The following is an 11609-nucleotide window of genomic DNA, read 5'->3' on the forward strand; positions in this document are numbered from 1 at the left end:
GGAGCTACTGATTAGGAAACTGGCAGAGCTATCCAATTTCTTGATGGAGTGAGTGTTAAATGTGTTTTTGTGGAGAATAGAGAATAAGGAGTATAACCCGGAAACCACCTTCTTCCTAAATGCCCTCTTGTTTCACCTGTGCTAGATAAATTTAAGCTTGGAAGAATTTGAGAACTGACCTTTCTATAATCAAAACCTAAATGAATTTTGTTACAATTCTTGCCTAAAACTACTGACTGGCAGAGGCATCCTGGTTTACAGACAGCCTCTGACATGTGTTAGTGTCTGTTGCTGTGTTTTGTTTACATTAGTAGCCAAGAATTAGATCCATGCCTTAGAATGCTGGTAGTGTGGTAGTTGTCATGGTATATGACTTCTGTCTGGACCTGTAAAGGAGTGCGTGTACAACAGCTTTTTGATTTTTCTGTACTTATCAGTTGACCTGGTAAAAGATATGACTTCCATATCTCACTTAAAATGCATGTGGCTGTCTAAAACTTAGGTGTATTTGATGTTCTCTCGGAACCCTGTTTTCAGGTTCAGAGCTTCAGGATTTACAGTTTGCAAGAAATAGTGAAGTAAATTGATACTGTAGCTGAAAATTGTTTATATCCAGGAAGGCATTGAAGAAACTGGATGTGTGATAGTTGAGCATGCTACACTGAATTAGTAGGCTAGTGAGACAATACAGCTGTGGAAAAAAGTACTCTTGATTTTAACAGTGTATTTTTAAACAGGGAGAAAACAGCAAGATTATCCCCTAAAGGTTTTTGTGAAGTGAGAAACTTACCTGTTAGTTTTTTGAGCTGGGGTGTTTTCCTTTGTGGGAATTACATAAATCTTTTTTCCTCTTGCAGACCCCTTTGCTGATGCAACAAAGGGTGACGACTTACTCCCGGCGGGGACTGAGGATTACATTCATATAAGGATCCAGCAACGAAACGGAAGAAAGACACTAACAACTGTTCAGGGAATTGCAGACGATTATGACAAAAAGAAACTTGTGAAAGCTTTCAAAAAGGTGAAGTTGCAGATTTGATTTAATAATAAAGACATTATATAAAGTAGTATGATAGCTTTTAATACTAAGTAACAATATTTGTTTTATTTCATTCATTCCAGTGCACATCACTTTCGTATTCAGGTTGATCCCTTTCCCTGTCTTTCTCAAAACTCTATCAGTGTCTAGTGACACTGATTTTTGCTAAAAAGTTAAATGTTTATTTCCTATAAAGAAGTAAATAAAATATATTCTGAGTGTTTCATTAAAATGTCACAGATATCTGGCTTTGTTGATGTGAAGAATAAAATCAGTTTAAAGTAGAGCTGTTTTTGCATTCCTGATCATAGCTGGGTTGCTGTTGAAATAGAGATCTGGAGTTTTGCCAGGATGAAAATATTTTAAAATAGTGTGGAGTTGAAAGACTGTATCTTATGACTTTGTTTTCCATTCTTGTAGTGAGTGTTGGCCAGTTCCTTCTGCACAGTAGCTAATCCTGTCTTTGCCTGAATTTACTATCAGCAGCTTAGTTGTGTCTGTATGCAGATATATTCCATTTGCTCTCAAAACCAGTATAAAATAGATCTAGCCTTTGCCTTGCTTGGCATCACAATTTAGTAAGCAGCTTCTGTGACAAAATTCTGCTGAAAAGACTTAGTAAGCAAAATCATGACGTACATCAGATGCCTTACAATATGAATGTTTCTTTCTAGAAATTTGCTTGTAATGGTACTGTGATTGAACATCCTGAATACGGTGAAGTTATCCAGCTTCAAGGTGACCAGAGGAAGAACATTTGCCAATTCCTCTTGGAGGTGAGGGACTGCAGATAAATAGATAAACCTCTCTGGAAGCAATAGAGTGACAGGTGGCACTGATGTTAATTAACCAGCTAAAGATGTCCTCTATAGTTCCTTTGTATTTTCAGTCAAAAAGTAAAATGACACTTGCAGAATGAGAGTAAAACTCCCCTAAGAATGAAAGCACTGTAGAATGCATTTACCTGCTACAACATACCACTTGTTCTCTGGCTGTGCAACTTGAGTTCTTCATTTGTAAAATCAAGTGTTTGATGCAAACCATAATTCTGAGACTAAAAACACTATAGAGGAAAGTGTCTTTCACCACTAGCTTACTGACGCAAATCATGATGTAGATGATGTTACACTGTCAAAGAATAAGTGCTAGGACTACAGAACAAGTCAGATGTCTGGTAAGATTTTGGTTTTTGTGTAGTCAATTCTTCTTCTTGGCCCAGAAACATTCTGGAAACTAGAAAACTGCTTTATTGAGTATATACTGTATTGCCCTTTCTTTAATCAAAGTATAAGATTGTGGTAACTTGATATCACTGTAATATTCTAAGCATGTGAGCTTTACTGAAATATGTTGCTTTTCTCCTTTAGATTGGCATTGTCAAGGAAGAACAACTGAAAGTTCATGGTTTCTAAAATACCTGTACTCTTATGAAGAACCCTGCAGTATTTGGTCTTACCTAGCCCGGCTCTTCTGCGAAAAATGAATCTTTGCAGTGAATGGACTTCCCTGTTACCTGAACATTTAAAATTTGATTCAGATTTGCATGACTGCGTGAAACATGTGGTGTGTAGACTAGAAACACATAAGAAAACTTCAGTAAGGTGGTAATGAAGACACTTGTGAACTTTAACACATTTCCAATGGAAATGTTTTAGCAATGATTCTTCAATTTACTACTCTTCACCTGACTTAAATGTGTGGGTTGTATGAAAATAGTGTGTGTTGTTGCTTAGAAATAAAAGTTTATTCATATATTTTCTGGGATATCTGAAATGCTTTAGCTTAAGTTTTAAACTAGCACAACAGCCTTACTAAAGAACGGCTAAAATGTTCTGTGGCAAGTGTAGCTCACTGCTCATTGAATAAATTGGAAAATCTACATAATGAAGTATTAGCTAATTAATCAGTAGATTAGCTTGATGTGATCTTATCCTGTAGCTGTAAGACTAGAGCTTTAAAGTCTTTTGTGTAGGTGTATCTTAGTAGCAGCATGATAAGACATAAATTGTTTGCTGAGTAAGTAACTGGACCTTCTCTAAAATTTACTGCAGTGACTATGAAATGTTAGTGTTAAGCATGGTATGACTAAAATAAGCTGTACTCCTTAAGGCAGCTATTACTGAGAACATGTTAAACATCTAGTCTTGCATAGCACTCCCAAAACATTTGAAGGAAGTGCATGGGATTTCATCTCTCTTCTGTCACTGAGTGAAGGGGAAAGACAGTGAGTTAGCTTCTGCCATGACTGTGCATTTAATGTTGGCAAGCAGAGTGCTTCAATAAGCTGGTAGTGTTAGCGGTGGAAGTAAGGAAGGGAACAAGCTCTACACTAACCTTTTTTTTTTTTTTCCCTGGTGTGAAAAGTTTTGCTGTGACTAACGGTTAATATGGAGGGTTTTGTAATGGGGTTTGGGTGTTACCACAGAAAGCTGATTTAGTCTACTTTTCTAGCAGGCAATTCATTTGCTGTGATCTGAAGTTATAATAGGTTTGTTCCACCATGCTTTTAATACGGTTTTAGTTAGCTGTAGGCATTTGGTATTCTGCTTTTAAGACGTGTCTCTTTACAGAATGAAATTACTTCATTTGGTGAAACATACAGATCTCATCTTCCTTGTGAGATAGACATGGACATTTTCTCTGAAACAATTCAAAACATGCTGAGCTGGGAAACCATAAGAATAGTGGGAAAAGTTTCTTTACTGCTAAGACTTACTAATACCATTCAGAAAAAAAAAGAACTGATGACTACCTATGTAAACATCAAGAATAGACAAAACTTTATTACTTAGTATCACCTGTGCCTATACTTTGTTTCCTGTTCAGACTTGCCTTTCTAAACAGAAATGCTCGATTTTAACTCACTTGAACCTTTTTTTTTTTAAGATTTCTGAATTCAGATATGAACCTTTATGGCACTAACAACAATTATGGGAGCATTATAGAGCACTCATATGACAATTTCTTTCTCTGTCTGGTCTAGACAATTCCGCCTGTAAGAATCCAGTGTCCAGTCAATTCTCCACAAATTCTGCCTGGTGTTACAGATCTTAACTGTTCCAGAAAAAGGATGTTCCAGAAGATTGTATGCTGTTAAGGTATAATGTGTTGAGGAGGAGGAGGGAAAGCCTGCTGCAAAACATGAAATACCAGCATGCAGAATGAAAATCCAAAGAATAAGTCTTACGCAAGTCTTGCACATTAGCAGAATAAAATCGCTGTACTGCAAGTTTACCTAGTCCTGATTCATAGATGCTAAAGTAATTAATCCTTTGTGGGTACGTAGCACTTAGTGATTTTCATTTTATTGAATGCCAGAAAAACTGACGTTCTCATTTAAGGCTTGTTCTCCTGCCCAAGAGGAAAACCAAGCAGTATCTTCTCCTATTTCACTGGTATTACATGAGTACTTCTCGTGGGTTTTTGAGATGGAGATTAACAAATGATTAGCAAGTCTCATGGGTTACTGAGTCAGTCTTCATTTCACATGGCATTCGATTAACTTTTACTACCTAAGCTTGAGCATTTCTCCATAGTCATTCTGCTTGGAATAACTAAGAAAAACCTTTGTTTTCTTCCTCCTCATTTAAAAGTCCTTTCTGATAGGAGGAACCTTGCAGTTGATAGGTAGCTTGGTTTTTATGCTCTAGTGGTGCTGCTTGTGTTTTAACCTTTGAAGGGCAAAATTAAAAGGAGAGGGAATAAGAAGTAACACATTTGAAGTTTAAATAGATGAGATTTGTTGTGGCAACAAACAATTTAATCTTTCTAGAAGCAAAGCAGAAATTTTTGCCCTTGAAGTGTTTTAAACTAGAACAGTGCCTCAATAAGATTGTAACTAGCCTTGTTAGAAGCCCAAGCTTCTTTGCATGTTCTAGAGGAAAGGCTTCAACAATTTCATGTTTTATCACCTTACACTGAAACGTCTTTGTTAAAGCTCAGCCTATTTGGAATATATATTCATGTTTCAAGAATGTTGAAAAACATGAAAGACTTTGGGAAAGAACTGTTTAAATTATTGCCATGAAAACCTGTTTTCACAGTGAAGTCAGGTTTCAGTCTTTCTTACTATTCCAAAATAGGTTAAAAAATGGTAAAGGATGTGGCCCATAATTGTCGAGGCAGTAAAAGGGAGCTAGTAATAGAAAACACTTTTAAAACGCACTAGTAGGACTTGAGACTGGGCAAGCTCAGACTGCAAAGAGTGGTGGCTTCTTTTTGTTGGAATATTGTGAAGTCTGTGTCTTTCAGATCTCCAAATCAAGATTGCCTTCTTGGTGATATCTGGGCTTAACCACAAGCTGCAATTTGATGTAGGAACTGCTGTGCATAGTTATGTTAGGCTGTTGTAGCTGATTCTTTTAGCTGATACACCGGAGTAAGGTGTTGCATAAATAAATTCATTGAATTGTCTGTTCAGAGCCTACATCTACTTAATGCAGCTATGAACCATGAAACCATTGCTTCCCAAATGGTGGCAGCAGTCCTTATTTGTAGAAGATGAGATTTAGTAATTTAAGTCTGTAAGCTGCCTACTTCCTCTTGTTGTGTGAATTATCAGACCCTTGACCTTCACCTGTGGTCTGCTAAATCTGACCATGTGTTTCAGAGGTGAGTGTGAAGAGCACAACTGTGGGCAGATGAGCAATAATATTCTCAAGTGAAAGAACTTTTGAAAAGAATAGTGCCTAGATTGTGTGTGCGTACTGTTCATTGGTTCAGTGGCTTTGCTTAAACCTTACTTCCTGCACTACATTCTTGCACAGCCTAAATGAAAAGCATTTCATTCTGGAGAACTTTTTTGGAGAGGGAGGAGGGAACCCCATGAAAAAAAACGCCTTAGGAAATAAGTTTATATATTAAGTCTGTTTTCATTAACTGAGATTCACCTGGACTGCAAGACCTCTATAACGTTGTTTTTTCTGTTTCTGTATCTTTAAAAATCCTAATTAAAGTTCCTTGAGAGCTTGGCATTTAATGTTCTAAATATATCTAAAGCCATTATAGAACTTAAGATTGTGAAGCGTTGTTGAAGCTTAAGTTTTAAGTATTTGAAAAATTAATAATTAAGCAGAGATCCGCATTTTGTCCTATTCTGCCATCCTGCTTATAATCGGTGTGCAGTTGCCCTAAAGATGCATACGGACAGATGTACCTTGAGTTCCAGTCAGCAGTTATCTTTTCTTTAATCCTTCTGGAAGGTTCTAGTGTACAGGATCCATGTGTTACACCCTTGTTTAAAGTGGCTCAGTAGTTCCTCTTACTATGTGAAAGCATGTACAAGATTGGTATTTAGCCAGTTAAAGAATGCAGGAGGCCTTTTTATAGATTACTTTGGGACACAGTAGGGGTTACTGTCGGTTTTGTTGTGTTCAGTGTTGATTAGTGTCACTGAGTGTTCCTCTAATTAGTGTGCTACTGCCACTAGCGAAATGGAAGTGGTCTTAGAGGGTCATGTGTATTTAAGTATTAAGAATCTGCCTTCCTCCTAAAACTCTCCATACATCTGTACTCGGTTTAGTTAGGAACGTGTCTCCCATACGCGGCAACGTGAAGGTTACTTTCCAGTTGCAAGATCAAAAGCTCTTGCGATGAGTAAGGAAAAATGACATAGTTGTGCTTTAAAAATGCTTCATGCCTACTTTTTCCCATTTTACTTTAAAAAAAAAAAAATCTCAAAAGAGGATTTGTACTTGGCATGCCTTTCTAATGTTTGCTACGTGCCTGTGATTGATCTCTTTATGAACAAGTCTTAACCTGTATTGGAGTATTGCTAGAGAGTTGAGACAACAAAGTCTTTTGAAATAAAATGTACCAATGTTATTTTATGTATGCTTTTCTAAAACAAATGGACTTTTCTGCTATTATCAAGGAGGATTGGTTTTTTGGTGGAAGATAGTAGTGTAATTTAATAGTGATGTATGTGATCCTCTTGTAATCAGCTTTGATTTCTTCAAGAAATGTTATATTTCCTCTTTTTAAATTTCTACCATGATCTGTACTAACCAACTTAAAAATATTGTGACCTGTACTGGGATATCATAGCTCTAAAACAAGGTGATGATATTGGCTTGAGGTCTAAAGTTTTGGGTAGAAGAGGATCATCTAATTTCTTGAATAAGCAAAATACACAGTGTTTTAAGATGAAGCCAGTAATGTGTGCTCAGGTTTGGTCTCCGGTATTTTAGAATGTCTTGCATCTGTGGAATGTGACAGCACATTTCTGAAATTAATTTGGGGTCTGATTAAAAGTACTTGTGTATATAATAAAGTTTTTTTTTTCCATTTTAAGCCATCTTTGCTATGATAATGCAGCAAAAAACCCCCATGATCCAGGCTCAGTTCTCCAAGTTATGAGTAGCTGAATTCTGCAGTCATGGTTGCAAGTAGAATGGTCGTGATCCTCAAAGACAGGATTCAGTTGTCAGCTGTGTTTGTGGTCCCTCTCACTACTGGAGAAGGAAACAGCGCTGTTCCTACAGTACAGATGAACAAGCTTTGGGTATCATGATGGGACAGCTAACCCTGTGGAAGAGGTGGCACTGCAGTTGTTTTGGTAGCCTGTCCCCCACGTGAACCTAGAAGGTTGCTCTTTTGGGTAGACCCAGCAAATGACATGAATGCACTGATGTGTAATCAGAGAACAGTTCTGCAGTAGAAAGGTTAAAAATGGTCTGTTCCCAAGAGTCCTGCTGGAAAAAAAATCTACTGAAGGGCAGCCCCTGTTGTAGGGGAAGCAGCCTTTAGCTACTCTCCAACAGAGAAAGTTAGATATTCGTGTGATGGGGGTACCTCCTGATGAATGATGGGCTACACCTCAATCAATGCCAGAACAGACATCGGTGGTATCAACACATCTGTACTTGGTAACGCTGGTGGAAAAGATGGCCCTGCAAACTGATACTTGTCAGTATCTGTACAATCCTTGTCAGTATCTTTGAGTTACACCTGTAACTCAGAGCCCACATCTGGATTAGGACTTGGAAGATACAGAGCAAAACCACTGTCTGGGTCCCTTTAGTAAATAGTAACCTGTAAATTAATCCATCCGTTACTCAAGATAATTTATATGAGTGAGAATTCAGTATGAAAACGGTCCTTATAGGGAATATTGAGAGAAGAGTATTTTCCTTCCTTACCTACCTTTCCTTTAGGTAAGATGTTGCAGTGGCATGGAGAAACTTTCTGATTGTCCAGTAGTGGTTTTAGTTCATAAAAAAAATACTGTGAACAGCACTCGGCTTGAAAGTAGCGGGGCCTGGAGTCCCCACCCGTCACTGCCTCGCTTGCCTTGCATGCTGAGCTGTTTTTAAAGGGCACTGAGGGGAGGGACATCTCTTGGGGCCATCAAATTGTTTCATTTCTCCTGGTAGTAAAAGTCAATTCCAGTGCTGGCTTAAGTCACGCTGAAACTGGATCATCCTTCAGTAATGCTATGGAAGATAAAAAGGGTTTCTGCAGAGGACGAGAGGGAAGGAGGTGCCTGCATCTTGCTTCCAAGTAGAGCAACGCGGAGCCCTTCAGGTTGCCTCCACCTGAAGCCAGTCTGAGCGCGGCAGCACCTGCTGCCTTGTGCCTTGCACCGCACAGGAGCAGCTGCGCGATTTCCAGGTCCTAACTGGTTCTCATAGCAGTTCAGACTGGTAACACAGCTGGGTCTCTGACAGTAAATTCGAAGTACCAGAGACACTCTGGTCGTGGGATGTGATCTGGCCACACAGAAGTGGACATTTACTGTGGGTCTGTCCCTACAGTCCTTCAATTACTTTTTGTCTGTCCTGGCAGCTTCAGGGCAGTACCCTCTGAACAGGGAAAACTGCCGGTTGTCTGCTGTGGAGATCTACAGGGAAAAAAACGCAAACAAACCTGTAAGGTTGTAGAAGTCATCAAGGCCAACATTCAGAAGATGACAAACGAGCATCTGAGGGCACAATTTTATACAGAAAAGCAAAAGCACCCTGTTGCTAGCAGCTGCATATTGCTGGATGAGGCTGCAGGCAGTAGGAATGCAAAGGAGATGTGCTTAAGATGGTAATACCTCTTACATAGCTGTCTCGAGGCTCTACAGGCTGTTACACAGAGGAGGCGGTGATGTGTTACTTGGAAATTTTTGTGTCTAGGCTGTATTCTTAGCTCTGTTTACTCGGTGCACCCACTTTCCCCAATCGCCTAAATTACAGAAGATCTCTTGTTAGAGAGATGTGTTACATTTCTGCAAAGAAGCTATTAAAGTTGAAGCCTCTCTTACGTTACCTTTCCTGCCCGGAAGAATTCTTGCTGTGTTTATTTCAGTGCCCTAAATCAGCCCCGAAGCAGCGTTGTCTCCCAGGTCCCCGTGCAGAAGGCGCAGCACGGGTGGCGTGAGCTTTCGGAATGCCTGCTGCAACCGGTGCTGCTCTCGTGAGCGCTGGGAACGTGCGAGCTGTGCGTCGCTGCCCCAGGGTGGGCTGCCGGCTCTGGCTGCTGAGCAGCGCTGCTGTGTGATGGAAACAGCAGAGGTGGCAAAAACAGAAACAAAAGGTTTGGCTCGCAATTTCTGTCGTGGTTCAGTGATCTGGCAAAGTGGCTGCTGGGAGCAAAGGGATGGACTTTTTTCCAGTTCCTTTGCAGGTACGTATCAAGAGAAATTGCCCTGAAGTTAATAGCTGTGGACAGATCATATTTGCAGGATCGCATCTTGTACTGCTGATATTAGCGAAGCATCCACTGACTTATTTTTCAAAAGTTCACTTGACCTTTACTTCTTGACAGAGTTTTTCCCCGTTCACTGAAATTTGGGCCTCAGCTGGTACAGCTCCATCTGATTGGACGAAAAGAACTTGAAAAACCACCAGTTTGCCTCTGTCCCCACCCTCTCCACGCTGTTTTTGCATGTGAGCAGATTTAAATACTTTGGGTTTGGACACACAAGCCCCTGGTGCATGTATAAGCACTTCTTTTGATGTCTTCTCCTTCTGAGAATATGTTCCATGTTTCCTCCTGCCGTCAAAGAGATGTGGTATTTTGGGGGGTTCTCCAAAGGTCCAGGCGTGAATTAGTGCGTGATTCTTTTGTTCTCACGGGTCGTGAAGAATTAGGAAGTCTAAATTTACAGGGGGAAATCCAGAGCAGATGCATATCGTACAGTCACACGAAGTCTGTTTTGAAAGAGCTAGCCTATACATTTCTGCATCTTTGTGTGATGTATTACGCAGGCACATAGTACGTTTTCTATCTAATCGTGCTTGGCCGTTCCTGGCTATGCTCTGGAGGTAGCCTGCGGGCCACTCCAGTACAGAAATGAAGGCACAGCGGGTAGACTTGCTGCTGCTTCGGCTTTGTTCCTACAGGAACAGGCTGTTCGACACTGCGGACTCAAGTCTGCCATCGAGCCAGGCTACAAAGCAGTCTAGGTGGAGCCACCGTTCCCTCTGCTCCACTGCCTGCATCCATCGGTTGTGTCCTGCCCTGCAGGTAAGGTCTCCAGGTCAGGGCCCGTATCATTGTCCTATGTGGGTGAAACACCAAGCGCGGTGACTCTCCGATTCGTGACCGGAGAACTGACGTGCAAATGTAATGAGTATAGCAATGAGCAAATAGTAGAGAGATACAGCTACACGAAGCAACTTGCTCGGTCGTTTGACCCTAAAGTGTTTCTGTCCTCATGATGACATTTTCCCTTCTCACGTGCTTTGTTTTTAGTGATGAAATGTCTTCATCTTGCTTGCATTCTTTGTACCAGAGTGAAATGTTATGTCAATCAGCGCCACGTCTCTGTTAACACTTTATGAAATTAATGCTAATGCACATGAGCTGAGGAATGGCCCTTGGGGAGTAAGATGCATCAATCCTGCAAAACATGCGAGACGCTTTTCCCCTGATCTTAATTGCAATTGTCCCTTCAGCCGTTGGCTTATTTAAGGTCTATTGGTTTGTGTCCGTTGTGCAATTGAAGTTTTACAAATAGTTATTGGGAGATTACAACAAAAGATTTTTAAAAATACAAATTCTGCCATGAGAAAAAAATTTTTACGTTTCTTGGGGGGAGATAGGGGACTCCTGACCTTTTTTTTTTCAAAAGCAATTAAATAATGGGTGTCTATCAAAGAAACCATTTTTATCAGCTTGAAATATGTTTTAAACGATGCTTACGTAAACGGCCAGCTTGCTATTTCCAGTCTGTATCCCTAGATGTCACTGTAAGACAGTACCTGCTGAAAGTAGTCATACTGAAGCCAGGAAAAATGACTGTAAAGCTTAGATGGGGGAATGCAGAGGGGAAAATCTGGTAAAATTCCCAGCTGGTTGCAGGCATAACCCCGTGTGAAACTGTACCCCAAATTTCCTCTCCCTGAGAGGGAGAGGATCTGAAATCTGTCCTTAGATGTACCCCTTCCCTACAGGGGCTGCGCATCATCAACGGCTCGTAGCTCAGTGCACGCTTACTGCAGAGCCCTGTGCAAGAGGTGTGAGGAAGAGAGTCCCAGTGTCCCACTTCAGAGAGAAGAAAAAATCTGGCTGGGAGAGGCAGGAGACGACAGCTATGGCTTCCTAACAGGCCAAAGTCAGCTGATGGCAAGGTACCAGGGAA

The 11609-nt window shown here is 40.4% G+C and overlaps 1 protein-coding gene across 1 annotated transcript; it reads left to right on the top strand.

Annotated features, from left to right (window-relative positions):
• Positions 1-850: 850 nt before the first annotated feature.
• Positions 851-3735, top strand: EIF1B (eukaryotic translation initiation factor 1B; the record flags this gene model as incomplete). Its single annotated transcript, XM_009321239.1, has 3 exons — positions 851-1021; positions 1714-1815; positions 2407-3735. Coding segments are annotated over 3 exons (318 nt in total), but the record flags the coding sequence as incomplete, so codon positions are not given.
• Between the last annotated feature and the right edge of the window lie 7874 nt (positions 3736-11609).

This window comes from Pygoscelis adeliae, unplaced genomic scaffold, assembly GCF_000699105.1.
Source record: "Pygoscelis adeliae isolate BGI_AS28 unplaced genomic scaffold, ASM69910v1 Scaffold280, whole genome shotgun sequence".
NCBI lineage: Eukaryota > Metazoa > Chordata > Aves > Sphenisciformes > Spheniscidae > Pygoscelis > Pygoscelis adeliae.